The sequence below is a fragment of the Eschrichtius robustus genome, chromosome 3, assembly GCF_028021215.1.
Source record: "Eschrichtius robustus isolate mEscRob2 chromosome 3, mEscRob2.pri, whole genome shotgun sequence".
Taxonomy (NCBI): domain Eukaryota; kingdom Metazoa; phylum Chordata; class Mammalia; order Artiodactyla; family Eschrichtiidae; genus Eschrichtius; species Eschrichtius robustus.
Genome location: NC_090826.1, coordinates 174,765,951 through 174,793,146, shown reverse-complemented (window position 1 = coordinate 174,793,146; position 27,196 = coordinate 174,765,951). Strand labels below are relative to the sequence as shown.

The 27,196-nt window shown below is 38.5% G+C and overlaps 1 protein-coding gene across 1 annotated transcript in view; it reads right to left on the bottom strand.

Moving 5' to 3' along the window:
- Positions 1-27,196, bottom strand: part of USH2A (usherin) — a 795,295-nt gene that overhangs the window by 246,652 nt on the left and 521,447 nt on the right. The window contains exons 41-42 of the mRNA XM_068538548.1: positions 9,462-9,796; positions 8,146-8,268 (exon numbers count right to left, since the gene is read on the bottom strand). Coding sequence (XP_068394649.1) covers positions 8,146-8,268; positions 9,462-9,796 — 458 coding nt within the window. The remainder of the gene's footprint in view (positions 1-8,145; positions 8,269-9,461; positions 9,797-27,196) is intronic.

Sequence of the window (27,196 nt, the reverse complement as noted above, 5' to 3'; positions counted from 1 at the left end):
ACTGAGCACTGCTTTTTGGGAGGAGAAAACTGGACATGGTGACGTCATGGTGATGTCATATATTAAATCAGTGATGGGCTAAAGTCACCGATTCCTCATCCTTTTTGGCTCTTTCGGGCAGAAGACTTATCAGGCTTTCTTTTCTGGGTCAGACTGCCTGGGGAGGAAAATAGTATTTACAGACACAGTCAAGCTTTGACTGGACAACAGCTTAGACTGAGAACTTGCTTAAACACATTGTACAACACATGACCCTCCCTGGGGGGCATCCAGTCCTCAGGGAAGACACTAGTCTCAGATCATCACCTTCTTTGGGTTTTAATAGATCATCAAGGATACCTCACATCCAGTGCAGGGCCCAGGGAATTTGTCTCAGTAAGTCACAACTTATTAGTCATGACAACAGAGGGAGGGCGCCGTTTGCAGGACTGTGCTAAATAACTTAGCCAAAATTATGTCAGGAGTTTTACAGCGTTTTGCCACCATCCATGTAGAAGAGGTCCGCTTGCCTTACCTTGTTTCTCACTCATGGCGCAAAGGTATTTTTGCAGGGTTTGGCCTCAGCCACATTTATTGACAATGCTCTGCTTATTGTAGCTATAGGTAAAGAATCAGTGATTTCCTTGAAGCTATTTATTTTCTATTTCCCCCAAATAACTACTAGCAACAGATCTTCTACATCTCTCTCTGCTTTACCCCCTCTCCTTGTGTCTTTCTTTCTCTTCTTTTGGTTTTGATGCTATAGTGGGTTGAACTGTGTCCCCCCAGAAGGTATGTTTAAGTCCTAACCCCTAGTTCCTGTGAATGTGACCTTATTTGGAAATAGGTGCAATCAAGTTAGCATGAGTTTATACTGGATATGGGACAGGCCTAAATCCAAAGGACTGATATCTTTATAAAAGAAAGGAGAAGGAAATTTTGTTACAGAGACACAGACACACACAGGGAGAAGGTGTCTATGAGGAGCTGGGGGCAGAAATTGGCGTTATGCTGTCATAAACCAAGGAACAACTTTGGCCACCAGAAGTTGGAAGAGGCAAGGAATGATTGTTTTCTAGAGGCTTTGGAGGGAACATAGTCCTGACGGTACTCTGATTCTGGACTTTCAACATCCGGAGCTGTAAGAGAATACGTTTCTGTTGTTTGAAGCCGCTCAGTTAGTTTACAACAGCCCTAGGAAACTCATACATATGCTTTCTGGAAAGTGCTAAATAGTCTACACGACAATGACAACTGAAAGATAATAATAACAGTATTTACTGAGTACTTAATATGTGTCAGGAATTTTCTATATGATTAACTCATTCATTCTTCACCGTATTATTATAATACCTGCATTGAACTTGAGGAAAATAAGGCCTAAAGAGCTAAACCACTTGTCCAAGTCATTGAACTAGGAAGTGGGAGAGTAAAGACTCAAACCTAGACAGTCTGATTCCAGAGCCTCCTCTTTTAACCAGGATGCTATGCTGCCAGCATCGTAATGATGGTGATGATGATAAAAATAATAACAAGCACAATGGTCAGCCGGTCCATCTATAGTTGGATGATGTCACGTCATTGAGGCTTGACCTTTGAGTTATTTTTCTGGCAAAGGGGAGAGATTCTGGCTTACGCATCCAAGCGGTCTTGCCAAATTTCCTTTGTGACCACTAGTATGAATGTGAAGGATGGTGAGTCGGGGTTAAGAGGGTAGCAAGTGTGCGACAGTCAAATGAAACACAGCTAATGGCTCACATGGGAACTGAACCAGTGACCTTGGCTTCATTAGCTCTCTCCCTGGGTAAAATACTTTTAATTGTGTTTTACTTCCCAAAATGGTTTAAAAGAAATTTAGCTAGAGTCTGGATGCCTAATCTCTCCTGCAATATTTGAAGTTTTCTTCCACATATTTACTCTATGATAAATTTAGTAACCTTTATGGCTTTAAAGTGATACCATTTTTGTGGTTCTTTATACAAGTGGAATTAAAAATATCAGGCGGCCCTGAAATGGTAAATTGTAAATAAGTTCCGTGGGGCCTTAGTTCTTAACTGTGATACTTTAAGCTATTTCATCATAGTTTAGGTATGGTGAAATGATACAATTTATGTCTGCATAGAAGAAATTTAGGCCACGTAAATACATATAACTGGAATGTCCATTTTTAAAGTACAGTTGCTCCTTGGTATCTGCGGGGGGATTGGTTCCAGGACCCCATGGATACCAAGATTTGAGGATGCTCGAGTCCCTTATATAAAATGGCATAGTATTTGCATATAACCTATGTACATTTTCTGTACTTTAAATCATCTCTAGATTACTTATAATACCTAATATAATGTAAATGCTATGTAATAGTTGAAATCACAATGTAAATGCTATGTAAATAGTCACAGGCATGTAGCAAATTTAAACTTTACTTTTTGAAAGTTCCTGGAATTCTTTTCCCAAATATTTTTGATTCACAGTTGGTTGACTCGTGGATACAAAATCTGCAGATGCAGAGGGCTGACTGTAATATTAACATTTTAGAGTGAAAGATGACTTTAGAGTTTATCTGCGTTAAATAATGAAATATCTGCTACATTTTACAGATGAGAAACCTGAGACCCAGAGAAGTTAAGGGGCTTTGCCTCAGGTCGCACAGCTAAAGAGGATTAGGTGGGCCTCTAGTTTATTCATTTCTAATATTAAATTCTTTCCACTATACACTATTATTTTATTGAATTGAGAAATCAGTAGGCATTTCACTTGATGTCATGCATTTGTCTTTTGCATTTTCTTTAATTTTCACGGTTAAGTTAAAATTTTAAGGAATAGGGTCTTGAACTCCCTTAAATGAACTAACATGTACTGTTTTCATGACATCTGAAACCTAATCTTTGTCAGTAAGTATATATACGTCTGACTACATGGGTTGGTATATGTTTCACCAATTCATGTCAAAAAAGAAAATATTCGTTTGCTTAATGTATTTTGTTCATTTGCTCTAGTATATTGTGTTTAGGTAGACTTGGGTTGATATCAGATGGGACATTCCATTCAGTTAATAATAAAATACTTTTAAGAGAAAAGTGCTCCATCAGTTGAAATCATATACTCATGCAAAACATATGTATATCAATCAATATCTTCCCTAAATACTAATTGTGTTTCTTGGGTATATTTTGAAAAATGTACCATTTCAAACCCTGTAAGATATAGCTTTTGAAATCTGCTAAGTGAATGAAAACTTATATTAAGTCTATGCTGTAACCAGTAAAACCAACTGTTTGAAGGTCCATTTAGGAATATGAGGCTGTTACAATAGTTATCCCCTAATTGATTAATTTTTTTGAGACCGTTCTCCAGCCCCTCCTTTCATCCACACACAGAAAACGGTAAACTTGTTGTGTAATAGACATGACTCTGGTATTTCTTCCTTGTAAAAGATCATATATATTAAAATCTTATTTATGGAACGAGACTCATTTCAAGGTTCAGTTGTTATTACTCAAATTAGAAAACTAGATTCTGTTTAGATGATAAAGTTTTTAATCTGTTTGTTTATTGACTAGATGATTTTATAAATAAATGAATGGCTACTTCATAGTTCCCAAAGCATTCAGTCTCATAACTTTCAGGTCACATATAATTTGGTTGGCTAGTGCCACGAAAATCTACCTGTCCAGTAGAGAAATGATCCTTACTGAAACTTAGAGAGATTTTTTTTTCTTACAAATTATATTGCTCTTTTATGTTTGATACACCATTACTTCATTCATTCATTAATTTGTTCATTCATTCAAAATATATTTATTAGCACTAACAACATGCCAGATACTAAACATAGTGAATGCAATGTCTGTCCTACTGGAGTGTGTGTATGTGTGTATATGTGTGTGTGTGTGTGTGTGTGTGTGTACGTGTGTACGTGTGTATACTTATATACATATTTACAGATAAATGTTTTTAAATGAGAACCTCTAAAACATATATTCATTTATTCCTTTTTCTTTCCACATACATCAGAGAATCTAATTTAACCTAATCTAGTCAGGAAGTCTTCACAGAGGAGGTAACATTTGGGCTAGGTATTGATGACAAACAGTAATCTGGCCTGTGGAGACATTAATTTAGCCAGTAAGAAGCATTATTCAGGGCAAAATGTGTGGAAGGCTTGTACTTTGAAAGGGTCTGATGTGTTTTGGGAACCAATAAAACCAATTCTTCAGTGCAGCTACAGAATGCCTCAGGTTATTTTCATCAGAATTAAAAATGTGTCAACTTTATTGATGTCCTAACAGAATTCATGTGTCAATATTGTCACCAATATAAATCATGCTTCCGAAAATGCAGGCTATTCAGTTCCTCCTTCTACTAACTCTTCTTCATATCCACCACAATCCAACACATGCTTGAGTACAACATTATACACCAGAGGATTTGAGAAACCTCTGATAGCATACTGTTCCTTACACCCTCAAATCCTTTTGTGGGAATAAATAAATAGGCAAACAAAAATGCAACACTGTTACTGCTTAAATCTGTAATTGTTTAGATTTTCCATTGATGGTGGATACCTTTCCTTTTCCTCACTTATTTGTTGCTGAAAGATTTTTTTTTTTCCTAAAAATGCTGCTGAAAATTTTTGCTTTTGGAAATTGAAGAGTAAAGATGATCAATCATCGTTGAAAGTTCTTATGATACTTTTTAGATTGTGAGTGAAAGTTGCAGCTGTCTATTCCTGTAGCTATCTGTACTTATGCTACCAGAATGTGGCACCTAAAATAACTTTGCTGTGATTTCTGTCTTTGTTCTACTATATCATCAACATGAAAAAGAAATGCAAACAAATAAACTAGATTTCTTTCTTTCTTTTTTTTTTTGAAGAAAATATTAGGCAATGAAACCTCCTATGAAAAAATGCATTCTCCCAGATTTAGAGGTTCATTTTTTTTTTTTTTTGTGAGGTAAGTTTTCATATGATGACACTTAGAAAAGGACAGCATGAAGTAAATTTAGAGCAATGAAAAAAAAGCACTGTGACTCTACCATGTTAAATGTGAAACAGATATATTTTTGCTCATTTCGAATTAAGTACTTTGCTAGGAAATGGTACACCAATGTTGACAGAAGTTGGCTTTCATTCCTAGACCCAACTTTTACTCACATTATGGTATTAAGCAAGAAAATAACAGGCTCTACCTCACATTGGTGGTCACGGAAGAAAGGCCTTCCTTCTAATTCACCCTCAGTGTTTATGAAGTTAATTTGTTTACTTAACAGCTACAACTTGAACATGTTTATGTTATAGGAACACGTGTCATGGAGCTGACCCAGTCTTTCCATATTAGCAAAGCAGAAAATGTTACTTGTGCACATTTAATCTCATTACAAAGAAGGGGAATGAATGTCACACTCTTCTGAATATCATTCCCCAGAAACTATGTCCTCTTTCAGGGCTTGACACATTTCATTTTTGTAGGTTAAAAAAATCAGAATCTATGTCAGTAAGACTCAAACTTAGATTTTATAGTATATTTATCTTAAGCATTTAAACTTGAAAAGAGTCAAGTCCAACCATTCTTTGAAAACCAGATGAATGTCTATGAATTTTGAATGCTTTCATTTAAAGATAATGCAATTAGAGGATTCTTGAGAACTCATATGAAAGTCTCTTTCCAGACTGTCATTGATAAAGAAATACTTGTAGGAGTTCATAAATAATTGAAAGGAAAAGGAGTGAGAACATGCCTCCCTTCATAAACTCAATGGCAGCTAAGTTATTATAATCTACAAGTCAACATTTTCCTTAAAATAGAGCCTATTATTTCTCATAGCTTGTTCTTCCTTTGTCAGATCCAGAACAGAGAGGAGTTCATGCCATCACTGTGTTTGCAGTGACAAAGTGGTTTATCTGAATAGTTGAAAAAAATCTTTGCTAGTGCTAGCAGAAAAAAAAAAAAACTCTTGACATTTAGTATTATGAGGCTAGTCAAAATATTACCTCAGCACATTTTGTTATATGTATACTTCCTTTCTAGAAGCAGCTGTCATCAGTATGTTTATGTCAACTTATGTTTCAATCTAATTTGTGGGGATTTAACTTAATTTCTTTCCTTGCATCTTCGATTTGGACTTCTCATTAAAAATCCTTACAAGCATCATTAAAAATTCAATAATAAAATTTTGGCCTTGGTCCTAATTCCTTAATAAGTTTTCATTGCTTCTATGAAGAAACAAAATTAACTTTCTGAGACTTATTCTGTTTTTCTGCCAACTACCTCATGGTTAAAAGTTAGATTCAGTAATGTTAGATAGTCAAGTCTTCTTTATTTTGGAAATTGCTATATTTCAGGCACTTAGAGTTCACAGATCATAGAAAGTTACTTTTCCATACGATTTCCCTAGGTGATGGTGTATCCGTAGTTAACTGTGATGATAGCAATTAATATATGTATGAGTGTGTGTGTGTGTGTGTGTGTGTGTGTGTGTGTGTGTATGAGTGTGGTTTTCTCCACTAGACTGTGAGCTCTTTGAGGGCAAGGGCTATGCTATTCTTCTTTTGTTCCTTATCACAATGCCTGTCAGCATATAGGAAGCAAAAAGAAATTGCTGAATAAAATGAATTTCTTCAACTGAAGTCATCATTATACAGCAATGCTGGATTAAGTAAATAATGAATTGAAAATAGTGGAGAAGAGTCTAGGGACCACGATAATTTAGGTTGAACCAAAAGGATATGCTAGTAATTGATCCTTTTTAGCTTACAAAAATGGCAATTTTATATGGTTCATTCTATTGTTTCCTTAGATTTACGTGCGGCCTCTCTTCAAGAACCTCACCGTACCTGTAATGTTTTCCCACCAGGACCCTTTCAGATGGACAGGAGAATTTTCCTTAGTTTTACTCATTCCCCAAAGATAAGATCATCACAGTTAATATTCCTAAGGCACAGAGCAATGAATACCCAACTCTTTACACATTACTAAAAGTATTCTTTCATTTAGCGTCTATTGGCACACCCACTGTGTGCTAGGCACTACGGTGGGGATTGTGATACAGAAGTCATGAAGACAAGGCCTTGCTCATGGTGGATCTGACAGTAAAATGGGGTGTCCAGACAAGTAGCCAGGCCAGTACAAAGACAACAGTGATTTGTAAGGGGTGTGCTATGGAAATACACTAAGGAAGCAGCTGATTCAGACCAGGAAGAGGGTGCTCTAGGAAACTTCCAGGCCAAGACTTGAAGGACGGTAGACAGAGGGAAATGGCAGCTATGGGGAGAAGTTGAGGGGTGGGTGTTGCCTATTAGAGGTGCCGAACGCAATACTAACGTGGCTGAAGCACAGAGGCCCAGCAGGGGAAGAGGGGAGACAAGACCAGATTGTAAACAGAGTTCAGAGTAGAGCTAGTCAGTGTGAGTCTAGAAGCATAACCCACCTGATAGAAAAGTCATTGAGCAATATGTCTTAAAACTTTTCCTAAAATAATACTTGTGATTTTTTGAAATTTGATTACATTGCTTGATTCATGAAGGTTTAGACTTCACTTAATCCCATCCAATCTCCTCATTTTATAGACAGCAAAAGTGAAGCCCAGAGAAGTTAAGTGACTCCCCTAAGGCCACAAAGCTAGTCCTCCAGCACAGGATGAAACCAAACCCACCCCTCCTTACTCTCCCGTGGGGTACTCTTTTCTGACATTGCCTACTTGCCCATTTCTTGATCTCTTCGAACTCCAGATTGAATTCTTTCGAGTCCCAAGCCTGTTAACTAAATAATTTTTGTGAATTGAATCAATGATTTATAGCAAATTATTTCCTCGAAAAGCAAGCATTTTACAAGTGGCCCAAACTTTCCCCAGTTTTGAACATGTTCAACATTTCCAGATTTCTCCGTTACGTGTCTGGCTAGAGCTGTGACAAAGGCAAGAGGCTAAGGCTCAAACACCTACAAACTTGACTTCAAAAGGCTTATTTGAAGCGTGCAGTTAAGATGGCAAATATTAAACATGCTGACTATTGCAGCTCGATGATTAATGCCACAGATAATAACCAAACATGTTTTATTGCATTACTGATAACTGGCTCACACAATGAAGACACTCAGATTCTTTGAGCTATTCAACATGCCCCAAACTAAATGCCAGCATTTGTTTTTATACTTTTTGTCATCTCACCTGCCAAGACCCTTATCTTCATAAAACCACTGAGTTCCTGAATAAATATTGTGCCACAGATTTAAATCTTCTGGGGGATTTGATGCAAGTGGTTGCTGGATTTTACGTCTCAGAAGCTCATATCTAAAGCAGAAGAGAAGCAGAAAGACCGGGATTATCTCAACTAATGTTATTACCAAAATTCAGGCTGTCTCACGGTACGAGTGTGTGGGATGTATGTGTAAGCGTAAAGAAAACATCTTCATTTTCTTTTTTTCAGATAATCTTTTTTTTTTTTTTGGCCCAAGTGTCATCCGTGTTGCTAACGAACAATTGGCTACATTCACATTTTACTATTATCAGTAAAATGATAACATTTAGATTTCTTCTCTATCAGATTTGCCAAAACTTTATTGCCAGTTTCACACAAAATAGAATTACCAAAAGCTTATAAAGTTAATGATTTCCTAAGACTTCTACCATCAATACTTTATCAACAATGATAATATTATTGACTCCATAGTCTTGCCTAAGTGTCAAGTTGTTATAAAGCCATTTCAGAACCACAGTTCTTTTCTTTCATCTTATCTATATTCCTGACCACATGCTTTACAAGTTTCCAGATAATAATAACATGCCAAAAAATTATTGTGCTATCTTTAGAATTTTGAGGCATATTTGTGCAAATGTGTCATTTAGAACATGCATCAAGCTTGCTTAACATATAATAAAGATATACTTTGAAAATCAAGAGAGGGGCTGTGTAGAGAAGCATTACAGAACAGCGATTGTTGTTTCGAGGGTTTTTAGTTCCCCACAATATCATGGTATTTTTACCTTGATGATCTTTTTATGGTTCCATATAAGTCAAGATACAGAAGATGAAACTGTATGAAAATTATGAGTGAGGCAGACACAGAGAACAGACCTGTGGTTGCCAAGGGGGAGGGGTTTGGGGGAGGGAAGGATTGGGAGTTTGGGATTAGCAGATGCAAACTATTATATACAAAATGGATGAACAACAAGGTCCTACTGTATAACACAGTGAACTATATTCAATATCCTGTGAGATATTTCCACAATGGAAAAGAATATAAAAAAGAATGTATATATATATATATATATATATGTATAACTGAGTCACTTTGCTGTACAGCAGAAATTAACACAACACTGTAAATCAACTACACTTCAATAAAAAAAAAATGTTATGAGTGAGGAATATCCAACAAGGAATTAGTTCAATGTTCCTATGTGAGGAAAAGCCTCCTTCCTCCCTTCCTTCCCAGAGAGATAAGATCGTAACAAAATCCAAAAGCACCGTCACTTTCTCTTACCTCAAATTGGGTCCATTTGGCCTGGTTGGTGGCTGCCAAGAAATGCCCACATACGACTCACTTAGTGGAACCACGGACAACGGGCTAAGATCCTGAGGCAGGGTGGGATGGGTGGTCGCATGGGTAGGGAAACTCTCTGTGCAACCCCCTAGATACCCATTACCCCCTGAGCAAGCCACAATGGTGACAGAATAATTAGTGAAAGGAATCAGATGAGTAACGACGTGACTGAACACAGAGGAAGTAACGTTGGTGATTGTGATGCGAGGGTCAGGCATGCGGATCTCGTAGGTAAGGATGTCTCCATTCAGGATAAGTGGGGCTCTCCAAGTGACCTGAAATAAAACGTAAGCTTAGCACCAGTGTGACAACACAGGAACAGAGCAACTGCAGTTCACAAGGCCTGGCATTTTGCTCTGCCTTGTTTTCAGTTAAGTCACTTTCTAAATACCCACTTTCGACTTCTCCCTTTGCACACTAGACAGTGATGAAGGGTTTCGGATCAATTAGCAGTACACCAGGAACTAGATGAAATGCTGTTTCCTGGGTTGGGCTTTTAGTCTGGAGACTTTCTAAGATTGTCAGACTAATACACACCTTAGTGATTCATCTCCACCATGGGTGCCCTTAAGGACACAGAGCACACACATGGAGAGAATTCACACATCCACACGCATCAATGGGGTGGCAGCAGGATTTGATAGTTTTCTTGTTTATAACTCAATTAAACGAAACGTCAGAACTCCTTGCTTTGCATTATTAGTGTGTACTTTAAATATGTCACTATTCTTGTTTTTTTTTTTTTTTTTGGATGGTGGTGGGAGGGTGCAGAAATCATTCTTTGCATTTTCTGAGGATGCCCTATTGAGTTCCTGAGTCTCACTAGTGCATGATGTAACAAGTAAAGCAATAACAACACATCCTGTTCTCAAAGACAAGAGACATGTGGAAAGCTTTAAAAAGGCAAGCAAAGAATGATCCTGTTTAAGTCATAGACATGAACATCAGAAGAAAGAAACACTGTTTTCTAATAATGTTTAACGTTGCTTTTCTTTTCTGGCTAAATATTGTAAGGGCATAGTGCTAACCCATTCATGCTCTTATGGGGGACAAAGGACCCTAGAAAAATGTGCGTAAGTCGTTAAAAGATTACTTATTTATATGCTATCATGGGTCATCTTTTGTGTGTTGCCTTGCAATGTTCCTTAAATTTTGGAGTGTATATCCCAGCTCCCCAGTAGACTGTAAGCTTCTCGATAGCAGGGCCTAAATTGTACACCCATTTAGTGCCATACACCCAGAGATGGAGTTCCGGAAGTAATAGCAGTCATGGCTATCTCCATTATGTTTTTCCTTAGCATATAGCTATTTTGAAACTTTCAAAGAGTTTTCCACAAAGTGATATATTGACACCTACATTTTTAGTTCTATACAAATTCAAAGTCTGAAAGGCGTAATAGAAAAATGAGAATGGAAAAGGATGAACCAAAATTTTCTATCTTAAAGAGAAAAAATTTCCTCCAGAAGGAATCTGACCTGAGATATTTGTAGGGTATTCTTCCTAATTCTTGGTGACAAAATGGGCCTCTACCAGATGTCATTGGGCAGTTGCTTGATGATTACGGTCCTAACTTAAAATTAACAAGGACCTGACATCTACTCCAACTTTACTACATGGCTTGAAATCATTGCGGATTTTAAAAACTTTTTCTGGACTTCCCTAGTGGCGCAGTGGTTAAGAATCCACCTGCCGGGGGGAGGAGAGAAGATGGCGGAAGAGTAAGACGCGGAGATCACCTTCCTTCCCACAGATACAGTAGAAATACATCTACACGTGGAACTGCTCCTACAGAACACCCACTGAACGCTGGCAGAAAACGTCCGACCTCCAAAAAGGCAAGAAACTCCCCCCGTACTTGGGTAGGGCAAAAGAGAAAAAAGAAATAACAGAGACAAAAGAATAGGGACGGCACCTGCGCCAGTGGGAGGGAGCTGTGAAGGAGGAAAGATTTCCACGCACTAGGAAGCCCCTTCGCGGGCAGAGACTGCGGGTGGCAGAAGGGGGAAGCTTCGGAGCCACGGAGGAGAGCGCAGCCACAGGGGTGCGGAGGGCAAAGCGGAGAGGCTCCCGCACGGAGGAGCGGTGCCGACCAGCACTCACCAGCCCGAGAGGCTTGTCTGCTCCCCCGCCGGGGCGGGCGGGGGCTGGGAGCTGAGGCTCGGGCTTCAGTCGGATCGCAGGGAGAGGACTGGGATTGGCGGCGTGAACACAGCCTGAAGGGGTTAGCGCACCACAGCTAGCCGGGAGGGAGTCCGAGAAAAAGTCTGCAGCTGCCGAAGAGGCAAGAGACTTTTTCTTCCCTCTTTGTTTCCTGGTGCGCGAGGAGAGGGGATTCAGAGCGCCGCCTAAACGAACTTCAGAGACGGGCGCGAGCCGCAGCTAACAGCGCGGATCCCACAGAAACAGGGGCGCAGAGGAAAAAGCGGAGAGACTCCCGCACAGAGGCTCGGCGCCGAGCAGCGCTCACCAGCCCGAGAGGCTTGTCTGCTCACCCGCCGGGGCGGGCGGGGCTGGGAGCTGAGGCTCGGGCTTCGGTCGGATCTCGGATCGCAGGGAGAGGACTGGGGTTGGCGGCGTGAACACAGCCTGAAGGGTTTAGCGCACCACAGCTGGCTGGGAGGGAGACCGGGAAAAAGTCTGCAGCTGCCGAAGAGGCAAGAGGCTTTTTCTTGCCTCTTTGTTTCGCTGCGCGCAAGGAGAGGGGATTCAGAGCGCCGCCTAAACGAACTCCAGAGAAAGGCGCGAGCCGCGGCGATCAGCGCGGACCCCAGAGACAGGCGTGAGACGCTGGGGCTGCTGCTGCCGCCTCCAAAAAGCCTGTGTGTGAGCACAGGTCACTCTCCACACCGCCCCTCCCGGGAGCCGGTGCAGCCCGCCACTGCCAGGGTCCCGTGATCCCCGGACAAATTCCCCGGGAGAACGCACTGCGCGCCTCAGGCTGGTGCAACGTCACGCCGGCCTCTGACGCCGCAGGCTCGCCCCGCCTCCTCCGTACCCCTCCCTCCCCGCGGCCTGAGTGAGCCAGCGCCCCCGAAGCAGCTGCTCCTTTAACCCCGTTCTGTCTGGGCGGGGAATAGACGCCCTCAGGTGACCTACACGCAGAGGCGGGTCCAAATCCAAAGCTGAACCCCAGGAGCTGTGTGAACAGGGAAGAGAAGGGGAAATCTCTCCCAGCAGCCTCAGAAGTAGCGGATTAAAACTCCACAAACAACTTGATGTGCCTGCATCTGCTGAATACCTGAATAGACAACGAATCATCCCAAATTCAGGAGGTGGACTTTGGGAGCAGGATATATTAATTTTTCCCCTGTTCCTTTTTTTTGTGTGTGTGAGTGTATATGTATATGCTTCTGGGTGAGATTTTGTCTGTATAGCTTTGCTTTACAATAGCTTTATTTTGCTTCACTATATTATAGCCTCTTTCTTTCTTTCTTTCTTTCTTTCTTTCTTTCTTTCTTTCTTTCTTTCTTTCTTTCCTTCCTCCCTCCCTCCCTCCCTCCCTCCCTCCCTCCCTCCTTTCTTTCTTTCTTTCTTTCTTTCTTTCTTTCTTTCTTTCTTTCTTTCTTTCTTTCTTTCTTTCTTTCTTTCTTTCTTTCTTTCTTTCTTTCTATTTTTTCTCCCTTTTACTCTGAGCCGTGTGGACGAAAGGCTCTTGGTGCTCCAGCCAGGCATCAGGGCCGTGCCTCTGAGGTGGGAGAGCCAACTTCAGGACACTGGTCCACAAGAGACCTCCCAGCTCCACGTAATACCAAACGGTAAAAATCTCTCAGAGATCTCCATCTCAACATCAAGACCCAGCATCACTCAATGACCAGCAAGCTACAGTGCTGAACACCCTATGCCAAACAACTAGCAAGACAGGAACACAGCCCCATCCATTAGCAGAGAGGCTGCCTAAAATCATAATAAGGCCACAGACACCCCCAAAATACACCACCAGACGTGGATGTGCCCACCAGAAAGACAAGATCCAGCCTCATCCACCAGAGCTCAGGCACTAGTTCCCTACACCAGGAAGCCTACACAACCCACTGAACCAAACTTAGCCACTGGGGACAGATACCAAAAACAACGGGAACTACAAACCTGCAGTCTGTGAAAAGGAGACCCCAAACACAGTAAGATAAGCAAAATGAGACGACAAAAAAACACACAGCAGATGAAGGAGCAGGGTCAAAGCACACTAGACTTAACAAATGAAGAGGAAATAGGTAGTCTACCTGAAAAAGAATTCAGAATAATGATAGTAAGGATGATCCAAAATCTTGGCAATAGAATAGACAAAATGCAAGAAACATTTAACAAGGACGTAGAAGAACTAAAGAGGAACCAAGCAATGATGAAAAACACAATAAATGAAATTAAAAATACTCTAGATGGGATCAATAGCAGAATAACTGAGGCAGAAGAAAGGATAAGTGACCTGGAAGATAAAATGGTGGAAATAACTACTACAGAGCAGGATAAAGAAAAAAGAATGAAAAGAACTGAGGACAGTCTCAGAGACCTCTGGGACAACATTAAACGCACCAACATTCGAATTATAGGGGTCCCAGAAGAAGAAGAGAAAAAGAAAGGGACTGAGAAAATATTTGAAGAGATTATAGTTGAAAACTTCCCTAATATGGGAAAGGAAATAGTTAATCAAGTCCTGGAAGCACAGAGAGTCCCATACAGGATAAACCCAAGGAGAAACACGCCAAGACACATATTAATCAAACTGTCAAAAATTAAATATAAGGAAAACATATTAAAGGCAGCAAGGGAAAAAAAACAAATAACACACAAGGGAATCCCCATAAGGTTAACATCTGATCTTTCAGCAGAAACTCTGCAAGCCAGAAGGGAGTGGCAGGATATACTTAAAGTGATGAAGGAGAAAAACCTACAACCAAGATTACTCTACCCAGCAAGGATCTCATTCAGATTCGATGGAGAAATTAAAACCTTTACAGACAAGCAAAAGCTGAGAGAGTTCAGCACCACCAAACCAGCTTTACAACAAATGCTAAAGGAACTTCTCTAGGCAAGAAACACAAGAGAAGGAAAACACCTACAATAACAAACCCAAAACATTTAAGAAAATGGGAATAGGAACATACATATTGATAATTACCTTGAATGTAAATGGATTAAATGCTCCCACCAAAAGACACAGGCTGGCTGAATGGATACAAAAACAAAACCCATATATATGCTGTCTACAAGAGACCCACTTCAGACCTAGAGACACATACAGACTGAAAGTGAGGGGATGGAAAAAGATATTCCATGCAAATGGAAATCAAAAGAAAGCTGGAGTAGCAATTCTCATATCAGACAAAATAGACTTTAAAATAAAGACTATTACAAGAGACAAAGAAGGACACTATATAATGATCAAGGGATTGATCCAAGAGGAAGCTATAACAATTGTAAATATTTATGCACCCAACATAGGAGCACCTCAATACATAAGGCAAATACTAACAGCCATAAAAGGGGAAATCGACAGCAACACAATCATAGTAGGGGACTTTAACACCCCACTTTCACCAATGGACAGATCATCCAAAATGAAAATAAATAAGGAAACACAAGCTTTAAATGATACATTAAACGAGATGGACTTAATTGATATTTATAGGACATTCTACCCAAAAACAACAGAATACACATTTTTCTCAAGTGCTCATGGAACATTCTCCAGGATAGATCATATCTTGGGTCACAAATCAAGCCTTGGTAAATTTAAGAAAATTGAAATTGTATCAAGTATCTTTTCCGACCACAACGCTATGAGACTAGATATCAATTACAGGAAAAGATCTGTAAAAAATACAAACACATGGAGGCTACACAATACACTACTTAATAACGAAGTGATCACTGAAGTAATCAAAGGGGAAATCAAAAAATACCTAGAAACAAATGACAATGGAGATACGACGACCCAAAACCTATGGGATGCAGCAAAAGCAGTGCTAAGAGGGAAGTTTATAGCAATACAAGCCTACCTCAAGAAACAGGAAACATCTCGAATAAACAACCTAACCTTGCACCTGAAGCAATTAGAGAAAGAAGAACAAAAAAACCCCAAAGCCAGCAGAAGGAAAGAAATTATAAAGATCAGGTCAGAAATAAATGAAAAAGAAATGAAGGAAACAATAGCAAAAATCAATGAAACTAAAAGCTGGTTCTTTGAGAAGATAAACAAAATTGATAAACCATTAGCCAGACTCATCAAGAGAAAAAGGGAGAAGACTCAAATCAATAGAATTAGAAATGAAAAAGGAGAAGTAACCACTGACACTGCAGAAATACAAAAGATCATGAGAGATTACTACAAGCAACTCTATGCCAATAAAATGGACAACCTGGAAGAAATGGACAGATTCTTAGAAATGCACAAACTGCCGAGACTGAACCAGGAAGAAATAGAAAATATGAACAGACCAATCACAAGCACTGAAATTGAAACTGTGATTAAAAACCTTCCAACAAACAAAAGCCCAGGACCAGATGGCTTCACAGGTGAATTCTATCAAACATTTAGAGACGAGCTAACACCTATCCTTCTCAAACTCTTCCAAAATATTGCAGAGGGAGGAACACTCCCAAACTCATTCTACGAGGCCACCATCACCCTGATACCAAAACCAGACAAAGATGTCACAAAGAAAGAAAACTACAGGCCAATATCACTGATGAACATAGATGCAAAAATCCTCAACAAAATACTAGCAAACAGAATCCAACAGCACATTAAAAGGATCATACACCATGATCAAGTGGGGTTTATCCCAGGAATGCAAGGATTCTTCAATATACGCAAATCAATCAATGTGATACACCATATTAACAAATTGAAGGAGAAAAACCATATGATCATCTCAATAGATGCAGAGAAAGCTTTCGACAAAATTCAACATCCATTTATGATAAAAGCCCTGCAGAAAGCAGGCATAGAGGGAACTTTCCTCAACATAATAAAGGCCATATATGACAAACCCACAGCCAACATTGTCCTCAATGGTGAAAAACTGAAACCATTTCCACTAAGATCAGGAACAAGACAAGGTTGCCCACTCTCACCACTATTATTCAACATAGTTTTGGAAGTGCTAGCCACAGCAATCAGAGAAGACAAAGAAATAAAAGGAATCCAAATCGGAAAAGAAGAAGTAAAGCTGTCACTATTTGCAGATGACATGATACTATACATAGAGAATCCTAAAGATGCTACCAGAAAACTCCTAGAGCTAATCAATGAATTTGGTAAAGTAGCAGGATACAAAATAAATGCACAGAAATCTCTTGCATTTCTATACACTAATGACGAAAAATCTGAAAGTGAAATTAAGAAAACACTCCCATTTACCATTGCAACAAAAAGAATAAAATATCTAGGAATAAACCTACCTAAGGAGACAAAAGACCTGTATGCAGAAAATTATAAGACACTGATGAAAGAAATTAAAGATGATACAAATAGATGGAGAGATATACCATGTTCCTGGATTGGAAGAATCAACATTGTGAAAATGACTCTACTACCCAAAGCAATCTACAGATTCAATGCAGTCCCTATCAAACTACCACTGGCATTTTTCACAGAACTAGAACAAAAAATTTCACAATTTGTATGGAAACACAAAAGACCCCGAATAGCCAAAGCAATCTTGAGAACGAAAAATGGAGCTGGGGGAATCAGGCTCCCTGACTTCAGACTATATTACAAAGCTTCAGTAATCAAGACAGTTTGGTACTGGCACAAAAACAGAAATATAGATCAATGGAACAGGATAGAAAGCCCAGAGATAAACCCACACACATATGGTCACCTTATCTTTGATAAAGGTGGCAAGAATATACAGTGGAGAAAAGACAGCCTCTTCAATAAGTGGTGCTGGGAAAATTGGACAGGTACATGTAAAAGTATGAAATTAGAACACTCCCTGACACCATGCACAAAAATAAACTCAAAATGGATTAAAGACCTAAGTGTAAGGGCAGACACTATCAAACTCTTAGAGGAAAACATAGGCAGAACACTCTATGACATACATCACAGCAAGATTCTTTTTGACCCAGCTCCCAGAGAAATGGAAATAAGAACACAAATTCACAAATGGGACCTAATGAAACTTAAAAGCTTTTGCACAGCAAAGGAAACCATAAACAAGACCAAAAGACAACCCTCAGAATGGGAGAAAATATTTGCAAATGAAGCAACTGACAAAGGATTAATCTCCAAGATTTACAAGCAGCTCATGCAGCTCAATAACAAAAAAACCAACAACCCAATCCAAAAATGGGCAGAAGACCTAAATAGACATTTCTCCAAAGAAGATATACAGATGGCCTACAGACACATGAAAGAATGCTCAACATCATTAATCATTAGAGAAATGCAAATCAAAACTACAATGAGATATCATCTCACACCGGTCAGAATGGCCATCATCAAAAAATCTAGAAACAATAAATGCTGGAGAGGGTGTGGAGGAAAGGGAACACTCTTGCACTGTTGGTGGGAATGTAAATTGATACAGCCACTATGGAGAACAGTATGGAGGTTCCTGAAAAAACTACAAATAGAACTACCATACGACCCAGCAATCCCAATACTGGGCATATACCCTGAGAAAACCATAGGTCAAAAAGAGTCATGTACCAAAATGTTCATTGCAGCTCTATTTACAATAGCCAGGACATGGAAGCAACCTAAATGTCCATCGACAGATGAATGGATAAAGAAGATGTGGCACATATATACAATGGAATATTACTCAGCCATAAAAAGAAATGAAATGGAGGTATTTGTAATGAGGTGGATGGAGTTAGAGTCTGTCATACAGAGTGAAGTAAGTCAGAAAGAGAAAAACAAATACAGTATGCTAACACATATATACGGAATCTAAGGAAAAAAAAAAAAAAAAAAAGGCCATGAAGAACCTAGTGGCAAGACGGGAATAAAGACACAGACCTACTAGAGAATGGACTTGAGGATATGGGGAGGGGGTGGGGTGAGATGTGACAGGGTAAGAGAGTGTCATGGACATATATACTCTACCAAATGTAAAATAGATAACTAGTGGGAAGCAGCCGCATAGCACAGGGAGATCAGCTCGGTGCTTTTTGACCACCTAGAGGGGTGGGATGGGGAGGGTGGGAGGGAGGGAGATGCAAGAGGGAAGAGAAATGGGAACATATTGTATATGTATAACTGATTCACTTTGTTATAAAGCAGAAGCTAACACACCATTGTAAGGCAATTATACTTCAATAAAGATGTTTTAAAAAAAAAAAAAATAAAATAAAAGGGAGAATATTTTATGATCCATGAAAATTGTATGCAATTCAAATTTCAGTGTCTACAAATAAAGTTTTATTAGAACTCAGCCACACCCATTCAAAAAAAAAAAAAAAAGAATCCACCTGCCATTGCAGGGTACACGTGTGGGTTCGAGCCCTGGTCCGGGAAGGTCCCACATGCCGCGGAGCAACTAAGCCCGTGAACCACAACTACTGAGCCTGCACTCCAGAGCCCGTGAGCCACAACTACTGAGCCCGCGTGCCTAGAGCCCGTGCTCCGTGACAAGAGAAGCCACCGCAGTGCAACAAAGAGTAGCCCCCACTCACCGCGACTAGAGAAAGCCCGTGTGCAGCAACGAAGATCCAACACAGCCAAAAATAAATAAATAAAAATTAACAAACAAACAAACAAAAAACCAAAAACATCTTCTCAGAGAGTTCCACACTGTGCTGGTGAAGAGAAATTTTAGATGAGTTCCTTATGAGCACAGAGGATTTGCCTGGATGGAGGAGAGATCAAAGAAGCCCAACGCAAGCAAAGTTTATAGAGCAGACATAGGATTCTATTTGTTTGGGGGGTGCAGTGCTCTTTGTGGACTTCAGAAATAAGTCAAGGTCCTATTTACAGGGCTTCCTGGTACTTGTCATGCAAATGGAAAATGGAAGGGTTATCACAGCTCAGTTCTACCTGATTCACATGTGGAATACCACTTGCCTTTGGATCTAGAATATTGTGAGAGTTCAGGTCAAGGCTTGGCAGCCCTTGAAAGAATCCAAACTTTGGAGGTAGTCTGTGTTAGCAGTTGAGCTGAGAGTGAATTGATCTGGAACTCAGTTGTTGAGCCTAAGAAAAGCATTCATAAAATAAACCCTAAATAAGATATCAACCAGCGTAGATTAAGTGATGTGATGTAATGATTCTGGAGACAGTCATTTGAAGAGCTAAAAAAATCCCTGTGTTCTCTAACTATAAACATTTGCATCCAGAAATTGGCTATTTTTCTCACTTAAAAAGTTACAGACTTAAGAAGATACATCTTTTTTTAAATTTTATAAATTTATTTATTTTATTTTTGGCTGCACTGGGTCTTCATTGTTGCACATGGGCTTTCTCTAGTTGCGGCGAGTGGGGGCTACTCTTCATTGCGATGCACGGGCTTCTCACTGCTGTGGCTTCTCTTGTTGCGGAGCACAGGCTCTAGGCGCGTGGGCTTCATTAGTTGCAGCACACGGGCTCAGTAGTTGTGGCTCACGGGCTCTAGAGAGCAGGCTCAATAGTTGTGGCGCACGGGCTTAGTTGCTCCGCAGCATGTGGGATCTTCCCGGATCAGGGCTCGAACCCGTGTCCCCTGCATTGGCAGGCGGATTCTTAACCACTGCACCACCAGGGAAGCCCAAGAAGATATATCTTTTTGACAGTACTGAGTTGGAAGACATGAATCTACTTCCACAGAAAATTTTTATAAGGAATTTTATAGCAAGGTGGAGAAGGCCATTGTCATTATAGTGAGTAGGCTATCAGAAATGGTATCTAATTTGATCATCCTCCTGAAAATATCCTAGAGCTATTACTAAAAATAAATGTGTCCAAACTTTTTAAAGAGCCAGTTAGTTAAATATTGGATTCTATTCTTTCCAATGCTTAAGACTACATTTACTAGAGTGTGGCTAAAATATGTGAGATTAAAACTTTCATTCAGTTTAATTTTCCATGGCCTTTTATATATCTATTGTTCATAGAAAGGATTATAAAATATTGTTGCAGCCCAAAATACTCAGACCCAAGAGCATGTTCCTAGCCTACTAAGCAAAAGGTATGTTCTCTAAAACAAGACTTTTACATTGAAATTTTCTAAACAGAATTGCAGTTTCTGGCTGGGAATAAAATGTTTATTTTGGAGTTGCTTTGCCAACAATGATGATTTCTTTTATTTGAGTGGTTCTTAATTGCTTAGATTTCCATTCTCTGTTTAGTTATTGTAAATTTGCAAAAAGTAGGACAGGTGGGTAGGTGTTTAAGGAGCTACTGACTTTTACCTACTTGTTCAGACCCCTGAAGAGTGGCCCTAAACAATCAAGGGACCTACGAGATCCTGGTTGTAAGCAAAAATTTATGGAATGTAGGTTAGATGATTGGCTTCAGGACTGAAAAAAGTAACACACATAAACATTGAAACTTACTTCTAATTTCTTTAACTCCATCAAACCATATTTAAGAACTTTATGAATAAGAGGATTTATGAAGATTGATATAATGGGTTGAGAATGGGCTAAGAATAAATATCCTTGATATTTGTTGTAGGTTATTCAACCAAAGCTGTGAGACTTGGAGCAAAACACTTAACATCTCTGGGCCTCAGTTTCCTTGTATCTAATGTTAAGAGACAATCCTTGCCCTCATATCTAGATAGAAGATTTTATAATTCTAAGACTACTTAATCAATACAAAACATGAATGACCACAGGGCATGAGAGTGTGGTAATATTTGACTCCATATGGTAATTCCTCTCAACAACTGACTCCCCGGCAAAGCTTCTCATACAGAACAAGGTGTACAATAAGTATTTGCTGAAATGAAATTAATTTTTTCCTTTAAGATATCTTCCTTTCCTTTTAAAGTTGTTAATATTAATTGTTTTACTTCGGATATTTGATTTGCATTTTGCATTCAGAGAAAAAAACCAAAGATATTGATACATACAGGAAAATAAATTATGGTCCTTCACCTCAACCTCCTTCTGTCCCTCCCCATTCCCACACTTTAAAGGTGAAAAGGTGATAGCTTTGAATCTATTCTTCCATACTTTCTCACACAGCAAATATATCCACACATAGGTAAGTTTTCTCTCTCTCTTTTAATTTTTTTTCTGGAAAATTTTTATTTTATACCCATTATTAATCTGTAACTTGCTTTTCACACTCAACTAGAGATCAGGGACACACCCTATCATGTTTTGTGTTGCATAATATTCCTTTCATGGCTGAAAACAGACTATTCAGTTATCCTACTGACTCGACTTTACTGTTAAAAACCATATTTGAAAATGTATGTACACATACGACTGTACTTTTTTTTGTTGTTTTTTTTTAATTTTTTGGCTGCGCTGCACGGCATGTGGCATCTTAGCTCCCTGACCAGGGATCGAACCTATGTCCCCTACGTTGGAAGTGTGGAGTCTTAACCCCTGGACTGCCAGGGAAGTCCCTGTACTTATTTATTATTGTACAGGTTAGCAAGAATTGCTATACCAAAATGTATGTTTAATTTTAATCATTATTGATGGATTACTTTCTGAAAAGTTTGAAGTAATTCACTTGATCACAAACAATGAAAGAAAATGTCCATGATTTGTGTCCCCACAAATTCTTGAAATTACTGCTCCTTTTGGAAATCAGATTTGTGGTTACCAGAGGCAGTGGTGGGTGAAGGTGGTCAAAGGTGAAAACTTTCAGTTATAAGATAAATAAGTACTAGGGTTGTGATGTACAACACGATTAATACAATTAACACCGCTGACATTACATATGAAAATTGTTAAGAAAGTATTGGGTTGGCCAAAACGTTTGTCCAGAATTTTCCATAAGATGTTACAGAAAAACTCGAACAAACGTTTTGGCCAACCCAATAAATCCTAAGAGTGCTATCACAAGGAAAGAATTTTTTCTTTTATTTTGTATCTATAGGAGATGATGGATGCTTACTAAACTTATTGTGGTCATCATTTCATGATGTACGCAAGTCAAATGATTATGCTGGACCCCTTAAACGTATACAGTGCTTTGGGTCAACTCTATCTGAATAAAACTAGAAGAAAAAAAAAGAAATTACTAATCCTTTTGGTCTTGCCAGTATTTATTATTTCTTTAATTAATTTGTAGTCCCTTGACTTTTTTAAGATATAAATATTTTCAAACATTATTAACTCTTTGTATATCCTCTATCACGTTATTTATCCATATTTTATACTTTGTTTTCTATTGAGTTGTCTTTTTATCATGTTATTAGAAATTATCCTCTATCACGTTATTTATCCATATTTTATACTTTGTTTTCTATTGAGTTGTCTTTTTGTCATGTTATTAGAAGTTCTTTGTTTATTATGGGGAAATAATTTATTTTTCTAATGTCTTATAGATGTATTTTCCCAATCTATCTTTTGAAGTTTAACTTTTTTTTTTGAGGAATCTTATATCTTGCAAAAACCAAATTGTTTTCTAGCTAAATATAACTATCTATTCTTTTAAGGCTGCAGGGTTTGCCTGCGAAATGGGGATAATAATAGCCTTTATCTGACAGCGTTGTAGTAAGGATTCAATGAGAGCAATTCCTGGAACTTAATATGAACTCAGTGAATATTAGTTGTCATTATTATTTTATTTCCTTCCATATTCTGTAATATCCTATATGGGAAAAGAATCTGAAAAAGATTGTATATATGTATATGCATAACTGAATCACTTTGCTGTACACCTGAAACTAACACAACATTGTAAATCAACTATACTCCAATATAAAATAAAAATTAAATTTAAAAAAGAATTTATAATTTTTTAATGGTTTGATTTAAGCAGATATCAAAGACCAGCCCATCTTCAAAAACAGGTGAGGGGGCTTCCCTGGTGGTGCAGTGGTTGAGAATCTGCCTGCCAATGCAGGGGACACAGGTTCGAGCCCTGGTCTGGGAAGATCCCACATGCCGCGGAGTGACTAGGCCCGTGAGCCACAACTACTGAGCCTGTGCGTCTGGAGCCTGTGCTCCACAACAAGAGAGGCCGCAATAGTGAGAGGCCCGCGCACCGCGATGAAGAGCGGCCCCCACTCGCCGCAACTAGAGAAAGCCCTCTCACGGAAACGAAGACCCAACACAGCCAAAAATAAATGAAAAAAAAAAAAAAAAAAAAACCAGGTGAGAATGATGATTAAGACTTAATTCTTTTTACTTTGGTTTATTATCAACCTGTAAATGAGCAACGCTAAGAGTACACACCACAGCAAAGCTGTGCGTGGACACCATCTGGGGGACAGGATTATTGTTCCTTGTGGCACACACACCAAGGCTGGTGGTTTTGGCGATCTGAGCCAAGAGAGGACTCTTCTACCTGAAAAGCTGAGAGCTGCAGGCCTGCTCTTTCATTCTGCTTTAGCCGTGGGAAGGTGGGCCTGCGAATGGGGCTGTCAGAGTTCAGAGGCTCATGTTATCACCAAAAAGCAATTTTTTTTTTTTTTGCTGCGTCACAGTTATTCAACTTAGTTATTCTATGTTTTATTGTTATTAGTCCTCAATCGTACTCAAGACTCCAGTGGAATAAATTTATAAATTGACTTTTTCCTAATCTGGTTTCATGTTGAATATTTGTTAGAAATGGCTACTGAATCTTACAAGTCTTTTTTCTTCATCTATTGATAAAAAAAAATTAGGCTTTCTCTTTTAATCAGTTGATTTAAGTAGTATGTTGATAGATTTCCTGATGTTGAACCAAACTTACATTTTTAGAATCAGACCAGATTTGTCCTGGTATACCATTCTTTTAATATACTCCTGAGTTCAATTTGCTAATATTTTATTCAGAAGCTTTGGCTCTATAGTCACAATATGAAATTAGTCTATAGTTTTACTGAACTATCTTTTTCAGGTTTTGGTATTTTTTTTTACCAACTTTATACAATGAAATGAATTTTCTTAAAGTGATTAAATATCACATCAAAGTGCATGGCTTTCACACAACCGCTTTGGCAATATATATTCTTTTCCTTGTAATCAAATAAGATATTAAGAATGTAATTTTGATATGCAACTTTCCCTTTTTCTTTTTTTAAAAATTTATTTTATTGAGGTATAGTTGATTTACAATATTAAACCAACTGTAACTTCTGCTGTACAACAAAGTGTGATTCAGTTATACATGTATATATGTGTTACCTTTCATATTCTTTTCCATTATGGTTTATTACAGGATATTGAATATACTTCCCTGTGCTATACAGTAGGACCTTGTTGTTTATGCAACTTTCCCTTCCTAATGCTCATGTCTATGCCAAGTTATCTCTTTATACTTACTAAGATGCTACTTTGGGTTATTTTCTAGTTGGCCTAAGTATGTGAAGTTTCCTTGCTTTCCCTATTAGATGTAAGCTCTTACAGGTAGAGTGGTGGTGAAAAGACCACATGGTACAAAATGGGAAGAACTAGGGTGAAATACCAGTCCATTTCCTTTATTATCTCCCAACCTATCAGCTGGTACTGTTTATTCCTGATTTGTTTCTTCCCTCAAGTCTTTTTCATTTCTGGGCATTTTATATATCTGTTTATGTTGTTTTGACTAAAATGTACACTCCATGAAGGTGGGGATTTTGATTTGGTCACTACTGTATCCTCAGTGCCTAAAAGAGGCACTCATAAAGATTTATAGGTGCTCAATAAAGGTTAGTAGAACAGAAATTATTATTATTGTGTCAATAATATTACTGACAATTTTCTTCATCCTAATATTTGCAATGACTCTATGAAATAAATGTTGAATAAATTTCTTAACCAATGCATTCATGACCATCTTTCTGTTGTTCCTCATATTTTATCCATTTGCAATTTTAACTTTTAAATCTTATATTTCATAAAGAGAAATCACTGTATTGCTGTCACATTGCCTCTGTTTACCAGATAAGCATATCATGAGGACATTGACTTTGGCAGTCTGAAGATCTTTTTGAACCTAATGTAAGCCCAAAATTCTGAAGCATAAATATGTTGTTTTAATATTATTTAAACACATATAATCCAATACTAGATTCAGCTGAATATTCCTGATGACTCTCTTCATTGATAACTGCTGATTTTCTAGTTATAAAGTGAGAATTAATAAAAGGTTTGAAGTTTTAAAAACTATCACTAATGTCCAATGTCTGTATATTCCAAGCACCTTCTTAGAGACTTTTAGGTTCCTGACCTGGTGAGTGCCTGTGAGATTCTGCTCCCAAGCCAAGCTCATCTAAACTTTACTTTAGCAGCTTGACAAGCCATGTACATTGTCTTATTCCTGGATGAGGTTACAAAATCCAAAGAGGAAGGAAAAAAAAAAAAGAATGAAAGAAAAAGGCAATTTGTCTTGAATACTTTTGATCACTGTTTATAGATGCTGAATCACATAGAATTGGGCATTGAGCCATTATTTTTCTGAAAATATTTATCATTTTTCAGATCTGCCTAGTTATTAAACTTTTGTTAGAAAGAATCCAGAAAAAAGTCCATTATCTAGCTTTGCCTTTGTGAAGGGACTGTGTTTATGTGACATCATATTGATTGGTACTGCTACTGAAGTTTTGCAAAATTCCCTTAGGATTGAAAAGAAAAGTCATTTCTGGAATGACGAATAACTCTAGGTTTGTCTGGGGTTTTCCTTTGGTTTGTTTTGCTTTTCCTTTGAATGAAGAACAATTCTTAAGATTGCCCAATTCATATAATAAACATCGTACATCATGTCCTTCAAATTAATTTCCTTGTAGCGTTTTATCAACAGAATTCTATACATTTGTGGTATTTCTATCAAGAAGGCATGTTGCTTTGACCAATCTCATGTTGAAACTAAGACAGACTTATAAAAATCGATTTTAGTCTCTAGGTTCAATTAAATTTCTTCAAGAATTTACACTATTTAGCATCACCCAGTGTTTGCTTTTGGTGGGAGCGAGAGAACACACAACAGAGATTCGAGTAATAATTTCAGCAGATGAACTTTGCTGTTATGCAAATGTCCTTTGTTTTGTGCTCTGGTGGGCAAGCTGCTGCACCAATGCTTTTGGCAGTAGTACAAGATTGAATCCATGGAAGCATGTGTGTATTTACACAAAAGAGGCTTCTAAGCTACAAAACTCCCTCCTGTTTGGTTACACTAATTTCCCTTGAATGAAGTTTGTATGCAAGCCAAAACAATGGTAGTTATCCTGTGCTCTAGGGTTCATTCCCAGTAGGGTGAAGTGAATAATTGAACAGTTCCTAGATAGCCCCATAATCGGCTATTTTTATTTCTTTCCCCATCATCTTGATCCTTTGATCATTAAAAAAAAATCAGAATATCGGTAATTGGAACTTTTGTTAATACACTAATCCCTTCCCCCGTATTTCCCCACCTCCTCTCATTTTCTGATCTATTTAGATCTGACATGATGGTTAAGCTAAGCATCCCACGGTGGCATTCAAAGGATTTCAGGTGTGTGAGGCAAATGCAAGCATCTCAACAATATAATTAAGGGGTTACAGGGAGAAATGAAAAACTGACATCGAATTCAAGATAGTTTGGGCCAAAGGCCAAAAACCCAGTTTCTCCAGTGAATGCCTAAAACAACACATGTGTGCGTTTTGTCAGTAGATGGCTCTGTTC